At 47.2% G+C, this 27,272-nt stretch overlaps 1 protein-coding gene across 2 annotated transcripts; it reads left to right on the top strand.

Moving 5' to 3' along the window:
• The first annotated feature begins 717 nt into the window (after positions 1–717).
• midn (midnolin) lies at positions 718–27,272 on the top strand. 2 transcript variants are annotated; one of them, XM_069679734.1, is made up of 8 exons: positions 718–993; positions 3,292–3,520; positions 5,180–5,267; positions 5,402–5,464; positions 14,128–14,691; positions 16,042–16,165; positions 16,252–16,575; positions 23,642–27,272. In XM_069679734.1, the coding sequence occupies exons 1-8, from the start codon at positions 918–920 to the stop codon at positions 23,902–23,904; spliced, it is 1,731 nt and encodes a 576-aa protein (XP_069535835.1). In that variant the 5' UTR covers positions 718–917; the 3' UTR covers positions 23,905–27,272. The 2 variants fall into 2 exon arrangements, with proteins under 2 accessions (XP_069535835.1, XP_069535836.1); XM_069679735.1 differs by having other exon boundaries at positions 907–993; positions 3,186–3,520.

Genomic DNA, 27,272 nt, shown 5'->3' with positions numbered 1-27,272 from the left:
TTTAACTGAACATACTTCTGTATTGTATCTCTACTGTAAGTCTAATATCTGTACTTCTTTCACTTCTGTCTATGTGATTAAGATAAAAACAGGCACTATCACGTCAAGTGACACGCTACAGAAACGCCTTTATGTGTGTAAAAATGTAGCAAAACTGGCTTTGCTGACACAATAAGAGTGGCCGACATTTGTGTATGTTTTGACAAATGACCATTGAATTGCCCAACAACGCTTTTATTTGAGGTGTATTTCCTCAAACACAGAGGCGAGTCCTGCCCGTAAAGTGCTTGTTTGCCCGCGTACGTGCCCTCGTTTCCAAGGAGACTGTTTACCTGCTGACATTTTTCTCTCTATGTCGTCACAGATTGGCAACACCCCTGATATCGCCAAAGCACTCGTTTCATTAACGTTTTGTTAAGGTGGTAGTACACGGGCTGCTGGTGTTTTGTTTCTATTTACGTATCTACCACCATTTAAAGCCCTTTCTGCTGTTCATGGAGCCGTGGCATTAACACAGTTGGATATCTTTATCTGTGGCAGCTTTGCGTAGGCACATTCTTTCCCACCAACGAGAACACATTAGAGACAGAGGCGGTTACAGTAGCGACGCAAGGCCACCTTAAATCACATGCTGACATAACAATCTCCACCCATATCCGAGAAGAGTGTGTTAAGAGGTGTCTCACCTTCCCGATTACGCTCTTATTACCACGAAAGACGCCGGTGAGCTGACAACACACCGAGGCATCTTTGGACATAACTGCAGCTCCTTATTGGTCAGGAGTCCCGGAGCTTAGTGCGTAACGTCGCGCGCTGCATACGCACGAGCCTTGCAGAGAATTTACAGGGAACTGCTCGTGGATATTCATATATTTTGGATTATCAAAGAGTTTCGTCGCTGTCTGGGTTTGTTTCATATGCCAAAGCTGGGGGAACAGACTGGAAAACAGCAGACTTTAGCGCGAAGCTTCACAGTTTTCGCCACAATAATTGGTGAGTACTTATAATTCACTTTAACATTTAAAGATATAGGCATGCTGTCGGTGACGTTGACACCTCAGACAAGTTTGACGGAGACTGCAATGTATTGGTGGGCAACAGAGTGATTGAAGACAAGTAATCAATCACGGATCGATAAAAGCTTGTTGTGTAGGGATGTCTGAGTCACCTACCATGTAAACTCTGTGGACATGATTAACTTAATGAGGCCGGTATCGACTGGAGGAGAATGTCACCGTTACTGTAAATTACAATGAGCAGCTGACAGTTAGTCGTTGCAGATATTGTCTGTTTAGAATCGCATAAACGACCCTGTTACATTATATTGTAGTAATGACAGCCGTGCTAAGGGTATAGTAAGCACGTTATCTAATGAGCACGGGTAGAAAGAAGATAATTCACAATTTCATACGTAAAATCTTGTTGTAAAACGCGAACTGACTGATCTACCGTTGTTAGACAAAAGTAAACCAGGAATCAATTTAAGTTTTGGTTGTCACAGTTCGTTCATTGTCCACTAGGGGGCGACCGAGTATCTTCTCTTTTTAAGTTAAAGCCCCTGCTTGTATTGGAACAATCTGAGGTGAATTCACTCAGTGTAGATGACTGCATTCAAATACCCTCTATTTAAGTTTCTCTGCTTAGATATGTTGTTGACCCACATGTGTTGTTCACCTCAGACTGGAATAGGCTGTAAGAAGTCGTGCAGCTATTGCATGTAGACACACATCTGATTTTTTCCATTTTTTTGTATCATTACAAACCGGGTTTCTGTTACTGGCATGTCTATTGCAAGTTAGAAGGTAAGCTTATGCTCTGTATTGAAGAGAATACTCCCTCCAATGTGTAATTTGCATACTATTGACGATCACTTTAATGGTTTCTGCATGCTGCCGAGGTCAGGGGAAAGATGATGGCGTCAGCACTATTAATGTCATTACAGCCCATCTGATAACTTAGATTTACCAGTGGAACCACTGGTTTTTATAGCCCACCATGTCTTTAAAATAGCTGCACCTTCACTAATGCTGTTTATTACTAGGCTATATTATAACACTAAAGACATTGGAGCCAGGTTTAATTATTAACAGTTGGCTTAAGTCAATTACATTAATGTCAAATTAAACATTAATTGGGTTAATTATGTTTGTCGTAGTTCAGCCTGCATGTGGACTATAAAGCTCCTGAATGTCTATTTAGAAAACTTAAGACATTTTCTTTTTGTCGTGTGTTTTGCACACATGGACCCTGAAGTACCGTTTTAGCACATCTCCTCTTGTTGGGAGATAATAGCATTAGCCAAAATGAAAGACGTAGTTCCACTGGGCAGTTAATTCTCATCGATAAACGTCTTAAAATAAGTAATTAATAGTGAGTAAGTTAGCAATAGCAAAAAGTAAACAATTCGTCATTTTAATTGAGCTCCCCTCAAACCCTCCGGAGACCTATAAACGACCACGGACCCTAGCTTAAAACCCGCTTCTGTAGGCTCCTGTGGTATGGGCACATATTTTATCTTATGCTGTAATTATGAATGGCCTAAACTCGCCTGCCCTCCACGTGGGTGTGAATGTCTTCTTGCTATTGGCTGAGATCAGCAGCGTCCTGGTGGAGCTCTCCCGTGATTGGTCGAGCTGCCCCGGGTCTGTGGGCGTATTTTTATCGATGGTGGAAGTGGGATACTTTGTGACACTGTTCATTGTCGATATTTCACTGGAGCTGCCGTGGGTATGAGAGCGCAGCGGAGAGCCTCTCACTTAGCCGTATGAGGCTTTGCAGCTTACGGACCGTGTGTTTTCTCAGCTAAAGCTTGCAAAACACCGAGAGGAATTTATATTCTTTTTGTATTAGACCTCGCAGTTTTTGTTTTAAAGGTAACCCCCTGCGTTAATGAGCTTTCATGGCATTTTTTGCTGACAACATACTTGCGTTTCTGCCTGGTATTTACCCATCTATGTAGCATTTAGGAGTCTTGCATGCATGCTGGAAAGGGAAACAAAGAAAAAGATCAAACAAAGAGAAAATCCAGCCTTATGTAGTTGACTTTCCTGGGGGAATATTCTCATGATATCGACCAGAGAGAAGACGGACTGGGTTTTATTCTGACTCTCGGAGAGCGAGAGAAAGAAGCAGCCAAGAGCTAACGAGAGAAAACTCTCTGAATGCTGCCTTTCATTTGCAAGCAGAACACGGGACGGTAGCCGAAGCGACGGATCTGCTTCACCATCCTCCTCCTCACCCTCTTCATCCCCGGCTCTGCTCGTCTCCTCTCCCCCCCTTCTCTGACCACAGGTTATCGGATGGACCAGCATCCCAGCGCCCGGAGCTGCACCAGTCGCGGAGCTTCGTCCTGCGAGGCCGTCCCGACTGAGCCCTCCATGAATCTGTACATCCACTCCACCACCGGCACACGCTTCGAGCTCTCCCTGCCCCTGGAGGAGACCGTGGAAGGATTGAAGAGGAGGCTGTCGCAGAAACTCAAAGTACCAAAAGAAAGACTCGCTCTGCTGCACAAAGAAACGTGAGTAACCCTGCTTATGCCGTCACTGAAACCTGTTTACCAGAAGTGTTATTTACATTTATATACGCCTTTGTCCTTAGAACCAGTCTGTTATCTCTGCACTTACAGCATGAGGCGTAATGTGTACCCGCTCCGCAGTAAGAAAAACATGAATGTTTAAATGTATGTTTAGCTGCGTTTTTCCTCCGGGACCCCGGTGATTAAATCTATACTTTGGATTTATGCGTTGCTGAGCTCTCGGGAGCTTCACAGGCAACCTTGGCTGCTTTGGTCATCAATACATTCAAGGAAAATACTGACCATCAGGGCGCACGGTATTGGAATTACGCATAGGGGACGCACCGGTCACTGGAACAGTATTGACGAGGCGATCTGCAGACTTGCATTGATTCATGTCTCCTTCATTATAAATACCGAGGCCTGACTGAATTACTAATGCTGTGGGAATCAAACACGTTAATCATTAATGAGTAAAGTCACAAGGACTTCGTAGCCTGTAATTTATTTACTCTGCAGCTGCACAGGCATGGTTATTCTTTGACGTCTTACTGGAGGTGGATGTATCCTGTAGTGGTTTGAGGATGTAAGTGTGTTTTGGTAGGAGCCAGCAGCTTTGAAAGCAGAATAGCACCTCAGTGGTTTCAGTTGATTTCTTAGTGAGAGGTATCGGTCAGCCGGTTTCTCAAGCATTCAGAAAATGCTGCTACAATAGCACATCAGGGCAGCCCTGCGCAAACAAGGGACTAGTTAAACCTTTATTATTTAAAACCAACCACAACCTCTGGTATTAGGCGGTTCCCAGATGAGTCGGGCCCAGGTTAATTTAGCTAACAATAGTGCAGGTGGTGTTATGCAAAAAGAGAAGGGAGGGTTTAGTACATGCAAACAGTCAGCATTGTTTATCAGCCCCCGTCCCCTCCCATCCATTGTAATCACCAATTAAATCACATCATCCTTTAAATCCCGAAACCCCCTTTTTTCTTACTTCCCCTCCTGCTCCTCAAACTGTAGACCTACAGCAAGTCAGTGCTGAGGGCCTTTGTTCAGCTGCATGGGGTGAGATTTGGGTCATGCCTGTACAGCAGGCTGTCCTTAACATTCTTCACTAAAATAAAGGAGGCAGACAATCAGGCACTTGTGTGTGAGTGGTTTTAGTGCGGAGTGACTGCAAGGACAGACGATTTCCTCATTGTGGAACAAATGCTCCTGCTCTGCACCAAACATGTAAATGTATTTATTAAACTTGAAACAGCTGCCATTATTTTGTACATTTTAACCGAGAACAATAGACCCGCAATGTCAATAACAGCTACTTGTCATGCTACCTTTTCCCAGGTGTGTGGTTTTTGCTTTCAGCTTGTCGTTTTTGCTCCTCATTTGTTCAACTCGAAATGCCAAAAGAAAATACTTACCTCCACTTAGGCAAGTGGCAGTGGTGCCAGATATCCAAGGCGAGCAGTTGTCAAGCTCCACTATACTCGAAATTGAAATATGACAGGCCAATCAATACTTCTCTTTCATGGTGCTTTTCACCCACGGCTCTTTTCCAAACTAGTTTTGAAGTCTGTCTGCCCCCCCTGGCTGAAGGGTGTTTGTGTGTCTGAAGAGAGAAGATATTGTCAGCACAGTCTAATTATCTTGTTCTCTCTAACCCTGCAGGCGACTAAGTTCAGGCAAACTCCAGGATCTGGGCATATCTGATGGGAGCAAGTTAACACTTGTACCAACAGTCGAAGCAGGATTAATGGTAAGGCTCACCTGAGTGTGATTCTGTTTTCAGTCTGGAGTCTATGCCTTATAAATAACACAACTGTATATTAGCATTAATAATACATCTTTTTGCACATGCGTTCTTTAATGTCCTTTTTTCCTCCTTTGCAGTCTCAAGCATCAAGACCCGAGCAGTCCGTCATGCAAGCCTTGGAGAGTTTAACAGAAACTCAGGTAAGAGGATGTTTCACTGCAATAGTAAAAACGTAACAAATATAGTATCCTACCATGGTTGCAAACTAAATGAGCTCTAGCCTTTCGTGTGTGTGTGTGTGTGTGCGTTTGCATGGGGGTTATGGGAGGCTGTAGCTTTGCTTAAGCACAGAGCAACCCCCAGATATGACCGATGCAGAGAGAAAGAGATGAGCCGAGCAGGCTGCACAAGCACAAGCCTCTTTGCTTGTCTAATCTCAGCCTCTTAAACAACCCAAGCCAAGCTAGACATCCACTGTGAGCTGTTCGGATATAATAAGCAGCAACACCCTCCTGTCTCCTAGTAACATCTGTGATAGTGTGTGTGTGAATGTGCTCGCACGTCACTGCAGGAAGCCAGGGCGAACACCGCACAAGAAAGGCTTATTTGTGAGCTGCTGAGAGGTCCAACACACTTCAACCTTTCTGTTTATGCTTTTATCTGTAATCTCGCTCCACTCCTTCTGTATTTCATGCTCTGACACACACATTCACACACACACACATGCACAGGCAAGTTTCCAGGAAGTGTGCTGTGGCTGCATGGAGCTCGAGCGTAGTCTCACGCACTCATAAACAGAACGCTGGATCACCAGATGACAGCCTTCTCACTCTGTATTAGCATAAGGTTCCTGGAAGCGTAGCATGCACACACAAGCCAGAGCGGGGCCTACACCTCGTACTTACAGTGAAATGGCTCGGTAGGCCTGCTGAATACAGTATGCATTTGAGTCATTGTGGCGTGACTCACCAAAATGATCAATAGTGAGAGTAAAGTGAAAAAGGCAGAGTTCTCCGCGCTGGCCGCAGCGAGAGAGCGCGAGCGAGAAGAGAGGCGATAAGGCTGAATGCACACAGACAACATAGTGACGTATGCAGCACTTCTCAGCTGACTGACTGACTCAGTTCTACTTCCTTTTGTAGCGTTGGGTAACACTGAGACGTACGTAAGTGCATCAGTGATGCACTGCTGAATGCTGAAAGCTACACTGCAAGATGGCAAAATTGGGTGCTGATGTAAGGAGTTACGTGTGTCAATCATTCAGCGGTTACATCCTGATGAATTCTAAAAATTCTACATTGAGTCACACACAGTGTTATCAGAGAATGTGGGCTGCAGGAGATAGCGGAGTGTGGTTCGGTATGGCTCCATTCCCTGTTGATTATTTTGTGGTGGAAATCCTGGCCTGGTTGTGTGTGTGAACTCAGCGTGCGTCTCGTAGCACTGACAGCAGATGACTGCATGTGTGTAGGTGTGTGTAAGGGAACATGCGCCTGTGTTACTGGATGTTTGTGTTGTGTATGTCAGAGCGGTAGTGGGCTGGAAGCGAGCCTTGCCCATCATGTGGTACGCCTTTGCTGGGCAGCCATGGGTGACTGTCATTTTCAGCAGAAGAGCAGGTGTCTCCCTCTTCTTCCTGTGTTTTATTACTTTTATTATAAGTCAGATCTTTGGGTTTTTCACAAGAATTTCTTACTGTTGCATTCATATTTACTGTTATGATAATCATAATCCAGCTGTAGGGAGAGATAAAAGAAGGGCAGTAAGAACGATATCAGACTAAAAGGTTAAAAAAAGGCATAAAGCTGCTTTAGTGTGTTTTTATCCCGAGAAATTGATTCCACTTTATAATTCATGAAGCGGAATGGAATGATATAGATTGCAGAGAGATTAAGGATCTGAGTAAGATTAGAAAATAGGAACACAAAAGCTTTCCCTCATTTCCTTTCTCCCCCCCCTAACTCCGGGGCTATCAAAAATCAATCAATGCACTTAGCTCTTAAAAGTGTCTGACATGATAACTGATATGCCCAAACACCCAAAAATAGCCTGGGGGAGAAGTGGGGTGGATGTTCGCCGGAGAAGAAGCGGGTATGAACCCCTGGACCTCTTATAACCCCCTCTCCCCTGCACCCGCATGTATTCTGATCCCGTAACGTCTCATTTCCACATTGGAAGTGGTTTTCCAGGAAGCGGGAAGACATGGCAGAGCGGATCCCCTTATGACTTCTCCTCCGTGGAGATACCGGGGGAGTTAACAGCTAGCAGCTAGCTAGGCAGCCGACCAAGCAGAACATGACAGCTTCCAGGGCTGTTTCAGACTTTTGTGGAGCAAGTTGGATAGAAGATGTTTTATGGAAATGGAGCCCCGGCAATTATCGGAATGGGATTTTTTTTCTCTCTTTAAACTGTCTCCCCTTTTCCTCTTTCCCCCTCTCTTGTTTCTGCTTAACAGCTCTCCCCGGGCCCTATAATTTGAATGTGCTGCGGTTTGCAAGTCCGGCTAGCTGCCTCGGTTTGACCGTGATGGCTGGCTTCTTCCTTAGCAAGGACAATCCCGGCTGCCTTAATTCCTCCTCTGGCATCTCACTAGACTTTTTGCATGACATCTAAGCTGTATTAAGCCACTGCCTCCTGACAGCCCGTCAAAGTACAGTTGCCTGCTCCTCTCTTCTCTTTCTGTCTGCTAAATAGAGGTTGTATGTACAGCTTACATATGCAGCCATGCACGGGAATAGACACACACACACACATGCAGCAGAATTGAAAGGATATATTTAAGAGGATTTCTGATCCTGCTCAGAGAATGAGAAATGTCTGATCCTTGTAGTTAAATGCATGTATACTTATATGACAAGCATTGACGGGAGAAATAAAAGCAATGTTTCTGTGCATATGAAAGCCGTGACATCATCACTCCATGTATTGATCTTGCAATTTGACAAAAAGAGACGGATTATATGTCCCTCTGTGCACACAGGGACTATTTGCTCATTGATGCACATGGATGTTAGAATAAAAGCCAACCAGGCAGGCAGGCATCACCCTCACCATCCCCCCGTTGCCCTTCCCCCATGCAGCCACCTCTTTGTTCCTGTCTTAAAGCATGAGCTCCGAACCTGCCCAGCTGACAACTCCTCAAACGCACCACAATGATTGAGGGTCACTCTTTAAGTTTACCCCCCTCCCCTCCACGTCCCCCTTTCATCCTCCATACATCCATAGGCGTCAGCTGAACCCAATCGAGTGCTACAGCTACAGTGGGGCATACTGGTTTCAAGATCAATGCGCGGCCCAGCTGGAGCGAGGCTCAGCGGGCTGCAGATTGACAAATTTCGCCTTGAAGGCTAACACAGATTGCTTTGGGAAGGGGGTTGTGTGTCGCCACTCCATACGTCCCCTCAGAGTGCGCTGTTACATATCTGCTCTACTTTTCCACCGCCTCCTGTCCTCACCCTCCCTCCCCCCCTCGTCTAGGAACTTTGTCATTGTGTCTAGAAGTGGACAGATGCAAAATCATAGGAGCTAACAATGTTTGGGGGAGTCACCTCAGGGTCACCCTCACCTCATTTCCTCCGCTCCGACTCCCTCGGGGGGTGCCATGTTAGGCCAGGTGGAGGAGTGAAGAAAAGGGAGTGCTTTGCTATTATGGAACATCAAGCTGATGTGTGTGTAAGTTGTTTTAGATGTAGTAGGGAGGATAGGCTTGCATGCTTCGGTAGCTCAAAGACAAAAGAGTAGAGAAGACATTCGGCTTTGAAAATGGCGTACCTGTGTGTCCGTACATGTCTGTGTGTAAAACAGCTCAATGCAGTTTGTCGATATGTTTCTTTTTCCAGCCCTGCACCCCTGTACACCACCTTATCTACATGCTAGTTAATCAGCAGGATTGACGCTACTGGAAATCACTGTAGAGTAATTGTATTGAGAATTTGGGAGGGCAAGGGATTGAAAAATGACTGAGCCCGTTTGTTGGTCAATAAGTGAAGATCCTCCTCTTTTTATGGCATGCAGCCCCCTCTGTGCCATTGAAATGAAAGCTTTTTACATGCATGCGGTGTAAGAGAGAGCGTCTTTGCTCTTTCGAATGCTAATTCGCCTTTTTGTTTGCTAAATGAAAGCTACAGAAATTAATTTGTTGCCGGATGTGTAAATTAAATTGTGTATGGAATAAAAGACAATGCTGATCTAAAGGCCCCTTCAGTCCCCCGCTCATGTAAATCCCGGCATTGAAAATTGCATTAATAAGCTGATCACGCACTATTTTTTGCACCTGTGTAATCCCCCTTTGTGATGCTGAAATGCACAGCGGGGGGGGTGGGGGGGTGGATGGGGATCAAGGTGTGTTGTGGGGCAAATCAAGGGGAGAGATGGATTTTGCAGGGGATTTCATTGTCCCATTGTGCATATGCATCTGCTCGCATGTGTGTGCGTGCGTGTGCCAACATCCATTTTTAATGTCCGCGTCGCTGTGTGCGCCCTCGCTCGGCGGTCCGGGGGAGTCGTGTTCCTCCATATTTGAGTCGTGACCATCATTGTTTGCCATTCCCTGGTGACATTGAGCCTTTGTGATTCAAGTAGCAGGCATCGTGACTAGTGGGGCTACTGTGTGGGCGGATGGAGGCCGGGAATGTCATGTCTGATAGCCACCACCAAGTCTAATGAAGTCAATTAGGCCTGTGCTGCTGCTGGAAAAGAGAGGCCGGGGTCAGAAGGTCCAGATCAAGGACCCTTTAGTCATAGAAAAACATACCGGAGAAGAGTGTTTATGCACCGCTCATGTTAGCCATTTCAATCTCATCTCTGTCATTCATTACTCCTGTCCTGCTTCTCCATTTGCCTGAACCCACTTACTTTATCTCAAGCAGCTGAGATGCTATTTTCTCAGTCTTCTTTTGTTAGTCGTGTGGATGTCCACAAATTTGTCTTGCCGGGCACGGAAACTGCTCATCCTTAAGCAGGTATGAGTATTCGGCGGAGTGAGAGGAGCGTGAGCAACAAATGAAGCTGACGCACGAGGGCCGTGGGTTTAGAGGATTGTATATGTGCATACGAATCAACGGCTCAATGCGCCTAACAGTTGTCCGCCCAGTTGGGAGTGTGACCGGTGGCTTAAGCTTGGAACCTGATCATCCTGAACTTTGCCTTTCTGATCTCTCTCTTCACTCAGCCGATCAAATTCAGTGATGGCCAGCTGGTCCTCTTTGGCTCCTTTCGGCCCCCTCTGTTTCTTATCAGGCAGTATTGAAGACGCCTATCTTTCTAATGGGGCCTTTGAAGAGCCCCCGGCTGCTTTTAGGATTTGGGGCATGATGCAAGTCATTGATTTTTTTTTTCCATCTCTCTTTTGAGAGCCTGTTATTGCATCTTTAGTCGGTGTGTGTCTGCACAGAGACTATCAATAGTGTCCTGGTGCGATCAAAACATCTAGGTCGATAGGCGGGTTAATAAGCAGGGTTTTTGAACCGTCCCTTTCACCTAGCGCTTCGACAGGTGAGATCCTGCGTCGGAGCCCGAGCCGCTGGTGGAGACGGCTTCCTCCTCTCAAGGCTTCCCTCTCTCCACCCTCCTGTCCCGCCCTCCAATCCTCTATCCTCTTTTCTCTGGCACAAAGCTGCTCAGTTGTTCATGAATGTCAGCTCAGTGCTGCCAGCACTCTCTATCTTTCCCTCCCTCTCCCCGAGTCTCTCAGCCTCTCTCTCTCTCCCTCCCTCGCTCCTTATCTCCCTCCCTTAGTTCGCTTAGTGTGCAAAGGAAGAACGACTGCAAATGAGTTCCTTGAACCACAGGGACCCCAATAAATAAAACTGTCAGCCAGAGATGTCGAAAGAAAAAAAGAGGGAAGGAGCCAGAGGCACACTCTCACTGAATATTTCATCACCCACCACCACCACCACCACTCTGACACCCTACCCCCATCGCCCGCATCCCCCATCCCCCCCCACCCCCACCATCCCTGCCTTCTTCCTCTCTCATGCCACCCCCCCTCCGTCTCCTTCAGTTCTCTCTCCACCCCCTCCTCCCCTTTGCTGCCCCTTATCATATTCTCCCCCATCACCGCATAGCAACCGAAGCCTCCTGCTAAACAAAATAGCACCTCCTGGACGAAATGGTTGATGGCGCTGGCTCCGGGGTCGGTTGCTAAAGAGGAACAATTAATGGGAACCGCCCTTTATCAACACCTGTAAAGACTCTGTCCTGACATTACCCGTGCAGTTTCTGTTGAGTATAATCACCTATGTGTGATGTTTTCAGCAAACACACACACACCTTGTCCTTCAGGCGTGCTCTCCTCTCCTCTATCACCGCTGCTGCATCAGAAAGGGAACAATGAATGGCTGCTTTCTCTCCGTCTGCCTTAACACAACAAAAGTGGGGCCCTCCACTCCCCTTGTCTTGCGCCTCTCATAACAAACCCGCCACAGACAGCCAGAAGAAGGTCTCGCTTCTCTCGCAGGCTAATTTGAAGCCTGCCATGTGGTGTTGGGAGCTCAGTAGGAGTACACGAGTTTCATCTGTGGTGGTTTGGAATAATCCACACCAGTCATTATAAGGGCAATCAAGCCCCCTCTCTGTTTCTCCTGCTGTCGCTCACTGTCGGCCCTCTTCTCTCACTTTCACACACGCACACGCGCAGAGCGATAAAGAAAAGGCCCTGTTCAGACTTGACATTAAGTGACATTTTGGGTGGCTCCTTCATCATATCAACCGCAGCATGAACAATGTGAATGTGTCCGTGACCTACACAGTTGATTGGCCTTCTCCAAACATTTCTGACAGGGTGGAGAAGAAGCCGACAGCCACTGCAGTCCTCTCTTTGATATAACTAAGCACAGATGCACATATTCGTTCTGTAGCAGCGGTTTGACTCTCTTCTCAGATACAAATGTGAGCAGATGAAGTGAAACCTGATCCCCCGGGAGAGATTGGACTGTAACCTGCCCTCACTGAACGTTGACTTAGTCAGCATTAAATGGGTGCAAGGCTGTAGATCTGAACTACCTTAGACAAACAGATACTCACCTCTTAGGGGTGTTTCCCACATCTCCCACCCTCCCTTTCTCTAAACACTGACTTGTCTCCCTCAGGGGCTCTGCCTTTGTATGCACGTCCGTTGTGTGTGTGTGTGTGTGTTGTGGGTTGGCAAACTGCCGACTCATTCTCTTGACAGCTGTCAGTCACAGACACAGTCAGCGTCTCCTCCTCCTTCTTTTCTCTCTTTTCTGTTTCTCCCCCCACCCACTTTTGGGATCCCTCCTCCTCCCCCCCCCCCCGAGGTCTCAAACAGACACGCACACACACAGATCTTGTCTATCAGGTGACCTTTTGTGCATGGAATTTCCTAGAGCCTTCTCAGGTAGCACCCTGCCCTGTTCTCGTCCTCGCTTCACACCCCACCCTTCTGGGTGTATTGTCTCACTCGTCGTGGGTGTTGACTCGACTATCAACGAGCCCTTTGAGGCTGAGTTAACGCTGAGTTTCTGTTTATCCTGCAGCATCCTATATGCTGATTGTGCTGCTTGAGCTGTTGATTATTTACATGTTGTAATGCAGCCTTTAGAGTCCAACCCCCCCCTTCCCCTCGTCCTTTCACCTGCCTCTCTTCTCCGTCCATCCTCTTTTCCACACCGTGTCAATACCAATGTGCAAAGGTCACCCTGGCAACAGAGAGGCAGCGGTCGATAGAGAAATAAATAAGCAGAAGAAAAAGGAGAGAAGTGATGGAGGGCAGAGCCTGGTGATTCACAGGGTTAACTACAGGCCAGCATCGCACAAGCACACTCCAAAGGCTGCGGGGTCTGTGGGGAGTGAGGCCTCTGCTCTCTTTTGCCGTCTTTGTATGTACGCTTCTATTACTTGTTTTCTCTGCTTGGTCATTATTCCTTCTCTCCATCTCCCCCTCCTCATGGTGCTCTACTTTTGTAGCTTTTTCAGTGCTGCTTCTGTCTTCCTGTTTCCCCCCCCTCCCCTTCACTTTCTCTCTGGGGGCTGAAAGCACACAGGCAGCAGGGGTTGTTGAAACCTTTTTAGACAGAGGCGTCTCTTAGTATTTGCCAGCGCTGTTTGTCTCTGTTTGCTTCTATTTGCGGGGAACCTCAGATGTCATTACTGCTGAGTCTTCAAGACCCAAAGAAGCTTCCTGACCCCTGAATGACTCAAGCTAGAAAATACACACTCTCATACATGCACAGGCTTCAGCACCGAGTGTCAATACACAGCCACCGAGCTGCGAGCATGCAGGAGGGGGACAAGAGGACTTTTGTTGTTTAGTTTGAATCCTCAAGCCAAGTCGTGACAACTCCACTCTTCTGTGTGTATTTGTGTGTGTCCATCCGGGCCACGGGTGGGTCAGCGAAGGCCTCCACACTTGGCTCCTGTTAGCCGTTGCCAGAGCTCCTAAAATGGGCAACCCTTCCAGATCCGCCGCGGACAATCGGCCATTCTGTGCGTGAGAGGCAGGCGGGGTATATTTCCTGGACGTGGGACTGATTTTTCAGGCCCCGGGCCAGACAGAAGGGTGGCCTCTGTCTCTGAGCAGAATGACTCTGCTGACTAACAAGGCACTGAGGGGCAGTGGGAAGCAAGTGTGAGTGGGCTCTATTTGTGTTTTCCAAAAGGTCTCCTCATCCAAGCCTCCCCAGCAGATGTAAATAGGCCAGTGTTACGGAATCGTGATTGATTGCATGATGGGCGAATGTGTGTCTGTATGAGAGGGGGAGCTCAAAGCACTGTTGTGTGCATTTTAGCTTCTATCCATGGTGCAGACTGCAGGAGATGTTCTCTTTTTAAGGCTTTAAGTGCAATTTCTTTTGTTATGTTTTTAATCAAATGACTTATTTTGTCTTTTTTTTCCTTCCTGCAGGTCAGTGACTTCCTGTCCGGCCGCTCCCCCCTCACCCTGGCTCTGCGTGTGGGTGATCACATGATGTTCGTCCAGCTCCAGTTGGCGGCGCAGCAGTCCGGCGGTCCCCAGCTCCAGCACAGACACGTCATCACCCGGGGCAACGCAGACACCCCAGTGGGACAACCCACGGGGCAGCCTCGTGTTCCCCACCCTCACCCACACTCCCACCACTCCCACCACCACCCCCATCATCCACACAGTCACCCCAGCCCCCACTTGTCCCAGCCTCAATTGGTCCCTTCCTCCCCCTCTTCCCCGGGCTCCCCTTCCTTCCCCCTGCCCTCCTTGCACCACCAGCCGCTGCCTCCCATGTACCACCAGTCGCCCTCCCCTGCTCACTGTAGCCCCCCCACTCCTCCTCCTCAGGCCCACTCCCCTCGCCCAGCCCACATGCCTGGAGGTCTTTTCCGCTCTCCAGCCCATCATCATCATCACCACCACCACTACCACCAGCCTTCCTCAGGCCAACCCAGCCAAGACATCGGCCAGGCAAGCCCTGTAGCCCCGGTTCTCTGCCCTGAGGTACGCCTCAAAAACATAATGTGTTACTGTCTTTATATTTACTGTCACAACTCCATCATCAAATGTAACTTAGTGAGGCGACAAGTGTACAAAACATCTCAGGTGTTATCTCATGCTATATAAACTGGTGGACAGAAGCTAAATAGCTTAACTTTTACGTAACTGAAGTCATCCCTGGCACTTAGCCGCCTCATGAATGAACAATGGCGGGGACAGGTTTTGACCGTTTGACCCGAGTGCCGTGCGCACAAATAAATCAGCCTCCATTAAATTGATTAGATTAGTGGGATATCCCTGCAGCGTGAGGGCCAACCCGAGGTTTAGTTAGGTCTGCCGAAGGTTCGCACGTGATGTGTGTGTGTGTGTGTGCGCTTCCAAACCACAGTGCACTTAGTCATCACTGGAGTGCAGTCAGCTTCCCGAATACATACTAACAGGCTGACACACACATGGGCTGAACGGTTACGGCATCCTTATGACCTCATCCTGAGACATACAGGGGGGAAAGAGGGAAGATAAAGAGCGAGTGATTTAAAGAGAGGCAGATTTAATGAATATGAGTTTTTTATGACACGGCTGATCATTAACCTCAGTGTTGTTACCTATTTATCATTAACCTTTACAGCCATTCATTTATCTTACGATAACTGTAACAACAGCTGCACACACATGCACAAACACACTCGCCCGTCTCCACCAACCAAATTAGCTGTTTATACTTTCTCTACCTCCCTCCGCTCCGGTCTATGGAGCGGGAATAAGAACCAGATGTCCGTGGACTTTGTGGGAGAGACGCTTCGCAACAAGAAAAAAAACAGAAAGACAGGATAGTTTAGTGCGGAGAAAGCGGAAACGGCTATTCCTCATCAGGCTTTCACGCACACGGAGACCTTTGCCTGGGTTTCGATTTCACTTTCAGATGTCAGTCGAGTGAGCCGAGTTAGGCTGAGGTGAAGCAGCAGCGTTGCCAAGTTTGGCCTTTCTTGCATTTTAGGTAACAGGATATCTCAGGGTGTTTTGGGGCTATAGTATAGCAGAACGCTCAGGTTTCCAGCTTGGTGGGGTTTCTTATAACCTTTAGCTTTTGCTGCATAGGTTACTGACATAGTGCAAATACCCTGCAGTAAAGGTCGCTTACAGACTGTGTTTATGCTACGTACTGTATATATAAGGGGTATAGGTCAGAACATGATGTCAACCTTTCCCAGTGGGATAAGACGTTCATACACAAGATATGCATGACTGTCATTTGACGTATATGTTAACACAGTATGGGAGGTGAACTCATACAGATTGTGTACAGATGTGTGTTTTCCATGCCTCACTTTGTGCCTTTTGTTTTTCCTCCAGGCTAACTGCAGCCCCAACAGCCCCAGCAGTGGCAGCAGTCCCTCCACGCGCTCCCGTAAACCCGGCGCCATCATTGAGAGCTTTGTCAACCACGCTCCCGGAGTCTTCTCAGGGACCTTTTCAGGTGAGAGGACGCCGAGCTCTCCATGACGACTGATTGAAAACTCATTAGGCCGTTTTTGTAACACCATCTTTTCCCGCGTCTCTCAGGCACTTTGCACCCTAACTGCCAGGACAGCAACGGGCGTCCCAGACGAGATATCGGTACCATCCTGCAGATCCTAAATGACCTCCTGAGCGCCACGCGCCACTACCAGGGCATGCCCCCCTCCCTCACCCAGCTCCGCTACCAAACCCAGTGTGGATCACCCACCTCCTCGTCCCCATCGCCGCCTCCTTCGCCCCCGGTTGTTGGCATGACGGGCCTCTCTGCCAAAGCTACCTCTGTGCCCGCCGGCAGCCCTAGCAGCCCTGCGCCCACTCTTCATCCACTGGTGCAGTGCCAGAGCCAGATCCGCATGTGCAAACCCCCTGGTGAGTGTCTCTACCCTGCGCTCCTTCTGCTTGTTCAAACATGTCATGAACACAAAAAGAAACACACTCACACTAAGGTATTGTGTGTCCCTTGAAGCAGATGTTCCTGCTGTTGATGCAGCTTTGGAGGAGTGTGTGTGCCTGTGTTTGTGTGTGTGTGCAAAGGGCTGTCTAGAACCTTCATTTCACTGAGCTCTGCTCTTACATTGCAACCTACTTAAGAACAATCCATCGTCATCTTTGTCTTGTCGCCCTCTCTTCTCTTGGACATCGTGCTTAGCTATTCTTTTTGGATGATTTTGCACCGTTTTCCTCTTTAGGCTTACATTTTTAAATCCTGACAAAGCAAGAACAGAAATGTCAGATTAAAGAACAAAAACAGTCGTGCATACATCTCTCTTTGGTTTTGAGGCAGAGAGGAAGAAGAGATGGGAGGAGGAGGAGGAGGAGGGGTCTCCTTAGTAATGCAATACCAGCTTCTCCAGACCTGTTCAGTCAGGCTTCACTTGTCAGGCTGCAGAGTTGGCTTTGTTTTTGTGCGCCAAGGAGATAAGTTTACCCCTTCAAGCCTGGGCTGGGCTATGTTTAGATTAGATTAGGCTTTGGGTGCTTTAACCTACCTCTTAGAGAAGGGCTGCAGCTGGGGCTTGTACGGGCTGGGGCTGGACAAACCTCCGCATACCCCGTGCCCATGGGGCTGGGCCTGGGCAGGTGCTGGAGTTAAGATGATACCGTTTGAAAAACCTCCTTCCCTTGCAGAGACACAGGATGTTGAGTGTCAGACAGATGTCCAGAGCTGATAGCATTCAGTCGATGTTGTAAGGTTAGACTGGCTGTGCTTAGAGAAACAGCATTGTCCCCCCGCTGCCTCCTTATCTCCTGTGGAGGAAATGGAGCTGCGGGTAAATTTTGTTGAACAGTCTGTTAGGGAGCGTCCTGGAATACACTGACTTGTGTTTAATGTTTCCCTTTGTTTAAAAAAAACAAGAGCCTACATTTCTATTGTCGTGCTTTGGCTTTGTGTCCTGTTTTATGACCTTCTCATGCGGGCGCAGCGGAGTGTTTGAGTTGCAGCAGTGAATACAAGTCGACTGGGGAATGTCCGGTATTCCTTTGCAGCACCCTGGGAGCCCTTACAAGTGTTCAGCGAACAGTTGGAATAACACAGGCTTATTTTTCTAACTCAGGGAAGACCTTTCCTTCACTGCCCCCGCTCACATGTCCCGTCCTTCCCCTCCTCTCGCACTATTGTCATCTGTCTACGTCTGCACCGAGCGGCCCACGCCAGTGTTTCCCCCCACTTACTGTCCAAAAACAGCCTTGTCTGTAAAATTCATCTCCTCTCTCGTCTTCCTCCCTCTCTTTCCATGTCTGTGTTGTGCATCAATACATAGCCTGTGTTCATTTGGCCTTTAAATAGATAGATTTATTCCGAAATGCAGCCCTGGAAAGCATTTTCTTTGTGAAGTAGAGGGCAGGGAGAGGAGGAGGACGCGGAAGAGGGGGGTTGTTAAAACCACAACAGTAAGCCTTCATTCATTGTATGGGTGTTCATATCCTGTCCATCAGTCTACCAACTGCCCACTGATAAACCAGAGGCAAAGAAAAAGTCCCTTCTTCAACTTTACTACCCTGTCTAACTTCCTGCTCACAATGTACACTCCCAGAAAGTGATGTGAATGAGTAACTTGTCCAACCGAGCGAGCACAGTTAAGCTCGCAGAGACAATGAGCGTGCCGTCGTGTTTGTGCGTGCCGACTGCTATCCCGTTCCACATGGTGTCCTAAGGAAGCTGATGACTAAGCGCTCTCAGGCAGTCTTATCAGCCGACACCTGATGGAAGACTTACTGGACTTAACACCGCGGCTTAACACTGCTTCACACAAACCTGCCTTCATTCAGCTACAGGAATAAACTGCACTTCCAATCTGTCAGGATGTGTGTGTGTGTGTGTGTGTGTGTGCGCGCAGTCAAACTCTGGGTCGAAACAGCCTCTTGAAAATGTCACATAGCTTGGCCGTCTCCCGAGAGCCTTTACCCTTTCCACTGCAAGTTCATGTGCGAGGGGGAGAAGACAAGCGTAAATAAAAAGCTTGAAGATACACACATGCACACACTCTCTCGACCACAAACGCCTGGTTAAAGGCTTTGGCAGCTCGCTTGGTTTCGAGGCTTTGCCGGGTAGTATTGCTGAGTGTGGGGATTTGTCAGCCCCGGACTTGTGTTGGATTTGAACAGGAGGGCTTTAGGATGGCCTGGCAGGCTGATTGTTAGCTAAATTCCTTTACTGAGTAGGGTGGACCTCCCCGGCACCCCCCTCTAGCCCCTTCAGCCCCCTGCCCGGCCGAAGCTATTGTGCAGGGGCCGGGGACAGGGGCTGCATACAGGGCACCAGGCTGAGCCATTGTGGGACAGACGAGGGGAGGGCTATGGGATTATAGGGCTGCCTTTTAGTCCAACTCCCACTGCAGCTGCCTTAGTTCAACACAGGCCCACAGCAAAGTTAGCCCCTTCCTCTCCTGTGTGCCTCTGTATCCCTTCTCTCCCCTCCCCTCATCCCCCTTTCGATTTGTCAGGTCATGTTAGCTTCGTGCTGGCTGGGACTGGGCAAGCGAAAGGAGGAGGGAGGGAGACAGAGAGAGATCTCATGCCCAATGAGTCCTGCGTTATAAAGCCCTGACCTGCTCGGCCCGAGGCCCCCGCGCATTATCCTCTGGAAGGCTTTAGTCCTCTCTCAGCGCACACAGAGGTTTGGTGCGGCACACGTGCGGCGGTATAACTCAGCGAACAACGCAGCAAAGCACAGAGCTATCTAGCAAAGGCAGCCGAGCACATCAGGTGCCCTTTCGCCGTCGACAAGGAGAGCAGGAGAGAGGGAGAGAGAGAATGCAAATGAAGTCTAAAAGTCATTGAAGAGCTCATGTCCCTGCAGGGCTGTCAATGCCCTTTCAATGGCTGTCAAATGCTCATTTTAGCTACGATTTGATTGGCTGCTTAAGTTTGGGTCTCATTAGTTGGTTGATTCTGTGAAAAAGTCTTATTAGTTCGTCCTGATGTTAAATATACGACACGACATGCTGCATTTTCAGTGGTTACTTAGTAGTGAACTCATTCTCATACTCAAAGTTCATTAATAGTATAAAAAGTTTAAATAGGGGACCCGCGTGGGCTGAAAAGTCTCAAAATCAGGCCTTGAAAGTATTACATTTGGTTCGTACCGCTAACATAAAGTGCATTGCATTACGCTCTTAGTGCGGGAGCTCTGCGAGAATCAGCTGTTTGGAAAGAAAACTAAACGTTTTGCTACTCGCAAGCTAACGTTAGCTCCTCGCCTCAAAATGCTAACCTTGTTGGTCCATCTTAACTGCAGTGAGCGGTACCCGTTGAGCTGTTTTTGTCATCGTGTTTCATTCAGTCGTGTCTCCTCAGAGAGCTAGCTAGCTAGCTAGCTAACTGGCTTAAGGACTAACTTTGTGGAGAGAAAGTTATTCAGTTAACCTCAGTCGCCATGCACAGAGAGCGGATCAGCAGTGATCCACGGACATTTGTTTCAGGTTGAAGAAGATGTTTGTAGCAGTGAGTTGGTGAGGTAATTGCTGCTTAGATTTAACTTTAAGTGGTGTTAGAAAGTTCTTAAAAAGTCTCGGTGAATCTTGGGGGTACCCTGTTTAACCTGTTCACTTGATGACTAAAGTTGGGCTACACTGAACTGTTATCGCCATCAACATGAGATTGATTGAACATGATTTTGAACACTACTGTAGCTATTGTCAAATACAGGGAGAATTATAATATTAATTCTGCACATATCACAAAGAGTAACACAAGAGGAAACCAAAGCTGACTTTGCTGCAATGTGATTTTCTTTCCTCTTCTCTCTCTCTCTCTCTCTCCTTCTCTCCGTCCACCCCTCCCTCTCTCTCCCCTCGCTCCCTGGATGCTGAGCAAAACACAATGTTCTCTCTGCAAGATCACAAGACTTATCAAGGCAAACAAACAAACAACAGCACTAACACAACTGCAAATGAAGGCCAATCTTTATACAATCAATAAAAGGAGAAGCTCCTTTAATCTCCCGGTGCGTCCTGCACACTGCAGCCCTCCTCCCTTTCTCTCCTCCTCCTCCACTAACCCACCCACTCCTCCCACCCTCCTTCCCGTGTTGCTCCCCTATCTCAGTCCTTGCTGTGTTGCTGGGCCGGGCTCAAAGGCAAGGAAAACTGACTGACGCATCGATTATTCATAGATCACCCCTTCTTTCTCCCTCTCTTTCTGTCTGTTTTTCTTTGGCTTTCTCTGCAGTGCTCCGTGTGTTTAAAGGCCCGTGTCAGAGTCTGCACGGAGGAGAGTTTGAGGATGGAAAAAAAAGAAGCTGCTCGGGGTTGAGTTTTGGTTTGATTCTGAGGCAGGAGAGCTGTTAAAAGAGAGAGAGAGAGAAGGAAATTGGCGCTAACTTCCTGTGTGTGCCCTTGACCTGTCTTCTTTTTGATGTCTTCTACTGAGTGTTTCTAAGAAAAGATCTGCTGCTTCTTCTTCTGTCTTTTCTGTGTCATGTGAACATGGTCTCTCTCTCTCTCCCATTCACTCCCTATGTCTCTTACCCAACCCTCTCTGGGTCCTCCAAGGTTGTTGTGCTCATGTCAAACCCTAGTCTCTGCATCCAGGCTCTGGGCCAGCCTGTGTGTATGTGTCTTGCGTGTATAGTCTGTCCTTCTTTGCCAGCCCTAATAATAGCCCTACTGTCATAAACATAGTCTGGAGATCCTTGCGGCCAGCTGTGTCCGGCCTAGCCGCCCAGGGCTCCGGTAGTGACGCTGATGAATGGCCACACACACAAACACACACACACACACACAAAGTTTAGTGTGGCTCCAAGCACATTCTCAGAGCTCTTGCCAAGTCAAAGGCCAAGACCTACAGCTCCAGCAATCTGCCCTTTACGCTCAAGTGTCTATGTGTGTGTGCATTTGTTTTGTATATTAGGCTGTCTCAGTAAATGTACCTCAAAGGACGCGTGATCATTACCGAGTGGACTACCCTGCTTAAATTAATAAATAATTGAACTGAGACCCTCTGAAGCAAATAGCAGCAGACACACAGATTCTTTAAGTAGGCATGTGTTGGCTTCGTGCCGTTTCATTGTGTACAGCCATATTTCAACACAGCCGAGGGGCGGTTTCGCTGTTGGCTAGCCGGAGCCGGGGAATAAGGGGAAGAGGGAGGACTGGAGGGGGAACAAAGCCTTGCGGCAGCGTATGTGAGTGTCACATGGAGCTGAGGCAGCGGAACAATGGCTCTAATGTAGGAGAACCCCCCCCTCCCTTTTTGGTTCACCCCTCATTCTCCAGAAATGACACGCTGCCCTCACACAACAGCGCACATGGCATCTGGATGCACACACGTATGCTTGTATGAGGACAGAACATGTTGGCAGGAAGTGGGGAGAAAAAAAACCCCATCTGTACGTGGATGTGTGTAACTCCACTGTGCACATCCTTTCTATGGAGGCTGCTTGACGACACTTCAGTTCTTTAGTATGCACTGCCAGACTGTGGTGAATATTTATAGCTGGAGAAAAGGCTCTGCACTGCTCGATCCGATAAGCAAATGAGGGAAAGAGGTAAATTAAGCCCACACAGAGTCCGGAATTCATTCCGATGGGGGGGGAAAGCAGAGGAGGGCACGATCGATTCGGAAAACTGCCACCTACGGCTGATCCTTTACCCTCCACCCTCTTCCTCCGTCCTTTTTTTTCATATCCCCCCCCCTCTCGCCCCTGGGGGAGGAATTCCTTAACCCACACCGCCACCCCCCTCTCCTCTCGCCTCCTGCTTCCCCGTCTTCACACTGCCCCACCTAGCTGTCTCTGGGGAGACATGGGGCAAGAGCTGGAGGAGGAAGAAGAAGGAAGAGGGGAGGAAGGGGGGTCTTTTGAATGTGTGTGTGTGTGTGTGTGTGATGGCTGAAAGAGGAGAGGGGGGTGTTGGGTCAGTGAGCTGAGAGTGGGAAGCTACAGCCATAATAAAGAAAAAAAATAGCAGAAAAAAACCCAATCTCTCCCTGTCTCTCTCTCTCCGCTTACAATTTCCATTCGCTTGCATTTTCTATTGAAAGCCAATAGCGTTGTCCTGGGCCCGAGATGGATGGCTGCACTAGAGCTAAGGTTTAATCAATAGGTCTTTTTAATTTGCCATCGATCCACGTTAAAAGCTACTGTGGCTGTTGCTGCTGCTGCTGTGTGTTTGCGTGCGTGCGTGCTGCCGTGAGCGTGTGCACCTGCGTGTGTATATGAATCTACACATTGTGTGTTTGTGTGTGTGTTTGTGGTGTGCAGCAGAGGCAGAGATGGCCGCTGTGCTTCGGTTTATTGACATTCTAGCCCATTATTTAATTATTTAATTCCCAGACAGATACTAATGGAGCTGGCTAATAGATTGCGGTCGCTTTTCCTTCCTTCCAACCTCCTGAATATACGTATAAATTGAATTAGGCTCGACTGGGCCACTGTAGGAGAGCATTCACAGTGCAGTGCGGGGCCTCTCCCCCGAGACGGCATTCTCCTATAGGCACATCAACAGCTAGAAATGCACTTAGGAGCACACCCAGTAGCAGAGGCACGTCATCTGCAGTTATGCGTGCGCAATTGGCAGGCAGCTATCGGAATGTGTCGTCTCTGGTTTGTGTTGGTGCGTTGTTGGCCTTGCTGGTGGTTCTCAAGGAGAGTCAGGTCTAAGAAGGTCTCCACGCTCAGAGATAAGGGGATGAAATGGCACTGAGGGGCGCTGATGATGCTCAGTGGGGGAGGTTAGGGAGCAAATTCCACATTGTGTACATGTGTGTGTGTGTGTGAGAGAGCCAAGGGAATGATCCTAGCATGTGTTAGCTTTAGCATCAAGGCTATGTAGCTTTATTTGCAGCCTGCTAAACACACTCAAAAACACAGAGACATCTATTAGCTTACTAGCTCACTTACGAGTAGCTAGCGTTGATTGTGTTCAGTGTAAACAAACAGGTCAAGATGCAAGGAGGAACACCTGACTGATCATCTTTCCCCTCCTTTGTTTAGGTGACCGTCTGCGTCAGACCGAGAACCGCGCGACCCGCTGCAAGGTGGAGCGCCTGCAGCTGTTGATGCAGCAGAAGCGTCTGCGCAGGAAGGCCAGGCGGGACCAGCGCGCTCCCTATCAGTGGCTGCCCAACCGGAAGGCGGGACGCAGCAACAGCAACAGCAGCATGTCGAGCGAGGGCTCCCTGGACCTGGACTTTGACGACTCAGTGTGGAAGCCCGACGTCAAGGCTGACTTGAAGTCAGAGTTCGTCATGGCCTGAACACGTGCTTGGATTCAAAGATGTGCAAAAGCGTCGCATGGGATTTAATTATTGTATTTGAAGGGAGTGGAGTGGCAGGAGGTGACACAGAACTGTGCGAAGGTGTCTTGTGGAAAGAGGAAATCAAAGTTGTCTCTGTGACTGGCGTCTGTCACATGATAAAAAAAAAGCTCCCTGCAGACTTTAATCCCATTCTGTCATTCACAGTTGACCTTGTGAAAAAACAGCAACAATAGCAGAACTTTTCATGCTTGGATTTGGACAACTGGACTTAACAGTGTACACGAACTTTTACGGTATGATTTCAGAGACCATACTGGAACTTGAGCATAGCAAAATTCAGTGGGTGGTGGTGGTGGTGGTATTTACAGATTGTTTTTTTTTAAGATTTCTTTTTTTAAAAGCGCACTCTGGACAGCTATGAAGAGATCCACACTGGACTTATTAAGAGGACAGGAGCACCAGAGGCCTCAGTGTTTCCTAATCCCAAGAATGGCAGAAGTGCCGAACTGTGGATTATTCCAACGGGCATTCTTATCGATCTCAAAACTCACAAACCAGAGTCTAGTTTTTACCTGTTACGGGGTGGTTAAACCTTTTTCTTTTTTTGTTCCATTTTGAAACATATTATTATATTTTATAAACAAAAAAATATGTAGCATTGTTCACAAAGCATTCAGGTTTTCATATAACAGTTCAAAGTAGTTGTTGATTTGCACATTTTCTTGATTTCTAACAGCTGGTCAGAGTGTGCAGGAAGGAGGGGGAGGGGCCTGACAGAGAGAAATGAATATGGAAGTATTGATATCAACCTCAGTGACATAGGGTATCGATAGGAATGATTAATGAATAAACAAAATGAATTAATATTAACAGAAAGTGCTTTAGAGGATTTAAAAATCTTTAAAATGTATATGGAAAAACAAATCTATTTTTTATTTCTCTTCCTATCTGCTGTTTTCAAAAAACAGCCGCCCTCTGTGGCTTCAGTCAAGTCGTTGACTACCAACAAATACATCCATTCAATCCTTCATTAGCTCGTGAATTATAGTCATCCAGCCACAACAAATGATACGGAGAGATAAATTAGAGACCTGACAGACCTGAATGGACTTGTTGAGGGTTTGTATTAGTTTGTGTACATACATGTGACAATTGGCAAAGGTTTATGAGGGTGTGTGTGTGTTTGACATTAGTGTAAATTGATTTAGAATTTGTGTCCGAGTTATCTTCTCCCAAACATGTTAGCTGTCAGCTGCAGTAAAACGCATTAGTTACTACTTTATATCACAACAGGATGAATTCTACGTTGGTTCCCAGTTTTAGGCCCATGTTGGCGCGTACCTTTACGATAAGTCCTCTTAATAATGACTATTTTTTTATTGGCTAAGAGGGGGAAGACGTGGGATCAGTTTCCAGCATCATTATCTAGTGCCTCCACCAGTACATCCATTGACATATCAGGTTAGGCCTTTCACAGTTCCGCTGCTACACACGGGGACTTGAAATGATTAAAAAAAAAAAGCGAGAGGGGGGGAAAGACTTTTCTTTGCATGCAGACTTTTTTCTATTGATGGAAGAAAAAAAAAGAAACTGGTGCTGTGGGAATGAAGGTTAACAACATGCATGAATTTGTGAAGAAAATAAAACAATGCTGCTTTTGTTGGTTAGGTTCTTTGTAATTTCTTTTGTTTTCAACGTTAGAACAACAGTGTCCTGCTAAAGTATTACGACGCAAAACCAAAACAGATGAAGTTAAGTGTGGACTCACGTCTTGCTCAGCACTGAACATTCCTGTTGTGTGACAATGAAGCTGATGATGATGATGAGCAAAGAGCGACTGACTCTCTATCTCTCCTCCCCGAGCGCTGGTTTTTACCCCCCGTGACTCTCAAGGACCCAGACAGCCTACGAACTGTTCAGCCACCTCCCCCCTCTCCTCCCAGCCGTCGAGGCTCGTGTGGACGTACTCTCGCAGGGAACCAACAGACCAGCGGATTTACAGAACTGTCCGTCAAAAACCTACCCGAGAGAAGCATCCGGTCTGTCTCTATATCTGTCTGTCTGTCCGATCGATCGACCACCCTACCACTATTGCACTCCCAGAGATTGCAGTGAGAGATTACCTTTTTTGGTGAACCTCATCTTTTTTTTAAGTGGCCTTACCTTTCACTAAAAAAATGAGACACTTGGGGACAATGGGGGCGGGTTTTTCTTTTTGGTTTTTAAACTTTCTGTGCATCGTTGTCGGACTTGTTGTCATCAAGGCGCCATTTTTTGTCACTGAGGACACTGGGCATCCGTTGTTTAGTGCTTTTAGCTGGTGGAGTCTCTATTATGTCAAGGCTTCTGTGCCTTAAAAATGTTGCCCTTGCTGTGTCAGTGTCAGATTTAAGCTTTTTTTTCAATGGTTGATACACAGACTAAAGTGTTCGGCCATGAGAGTCGTAGATTTTAGGGGGGAAGCTTGTTTGAGTGAATCATTCATTAGTTCCTCAAACACTGTCTTCGTCCCGTTTCTTCATTGTGTTGCCATGCTTGTTGGTCTCCGTTGTCCGAAACATCCCTTTTAACTCAGTTCTCCCACCAACAAGCTGCAAACAGCTACAAATCTGTGTGACTTACGATAATTGAAGTTTACACCACAGTACTTAGATGGCAAGAAGCAGCCCTGATTCAGAATAACAAAGGTCCTCTGAGGACTCCAGACTTCATGCACTTCTTCTTTCCTTAGATAAAAACTAAGATAATTAAAGGACAATTTATCCCCGGCCCCTCCCAAATTTAATTTAATTTCTTTTTCTATATGTATGAACTATACTCTGTGTGTGCCTCACTTCTGTGTGAAACTCAAAAAGATGAAACAAAACAAAAAAGATGACAAAAGCATTACAGAGAGGATAAAAAACAGTACGTTGGTGGAAATCCGATCGCGTCATTTAAGTTGCCTGTTCTTTCTTGTAGCCAACTATTGAAAATAACAGGATTCAAGAATACAATTTACAATGTTCTAGCTCTAGACCGGTGTAGCACATGTGTGACTGTATTAATTTATGAAACCAAAATGGTAACTGTGAATTATGTATTTCTTTGTGCATTTTTTTAAAAAGCTGGGGGAGAAGGTTGCTGGGACACGGCAGCAGCTGGCTGCTCGTGTCCGAAAAAAACTCTTTTGTTTTTTGGTGGAATATAATGGGAACGAAACTTGTTTCCGAAAAAGAAAAAAAAAGGTGAAAAAAAAGTTTAAAAAAAAAGAAAAAATATATGAATATATTTTTTTTCTTAAGCAATACATTTCAGTGTGACTTGTGATAGAACATTTTCTTTTTTTAGGTAATAAATAAATAAAAAACAAAATGAGTACGTCA

This window comes from Semicossyphus pulcher, unplaced genomic scaffold (genome assembly GCF_022749685.1).
Source record: "Semicossyphus pulcher isolate SPU_LCO1_2020_fin unplaced genomic scaffold, fSemPul1.0.p SCAF_4, whole genome shotgun sequence".
In the NCBI taxonomy this organism is placed as follows: Eukaryota; Metazoa; Chordata; class Actinopteri; order Labriformes; family Labridae; genus Semicossyphus; species Semicossyphus pulcher.
The sequence above is the reverse complement of the archived record's forward strand: the minus strand, read 5'-3'. Positions and strand labels throughout refer to the sequence as shown.

Bases quoted from the DNA above. Each gene is read 5' to 3' on its own strand.
- midn (XM_069679734.1), top strand. From the start codon at position 918: ATGCCAAAGCTGGGGGAACAGACTGGAAAACAGCAGACTTTAGCGCGA. The intron at 5,268-5,401 runs GTAAGGCTCACC...CCTCCTTTGCAG, and splicing joins CAGTCGAAGCAGGATTAATG to TCTCAAGCATCAAGACCCGA. The intron at 16,576-23,641 runs GTGAGTGTCTCT...TCCTTTGTTTAG, and splicing joins CCGCATGTGCAAACCCCCTG to GTGACCGTCTGCGTCAGACC.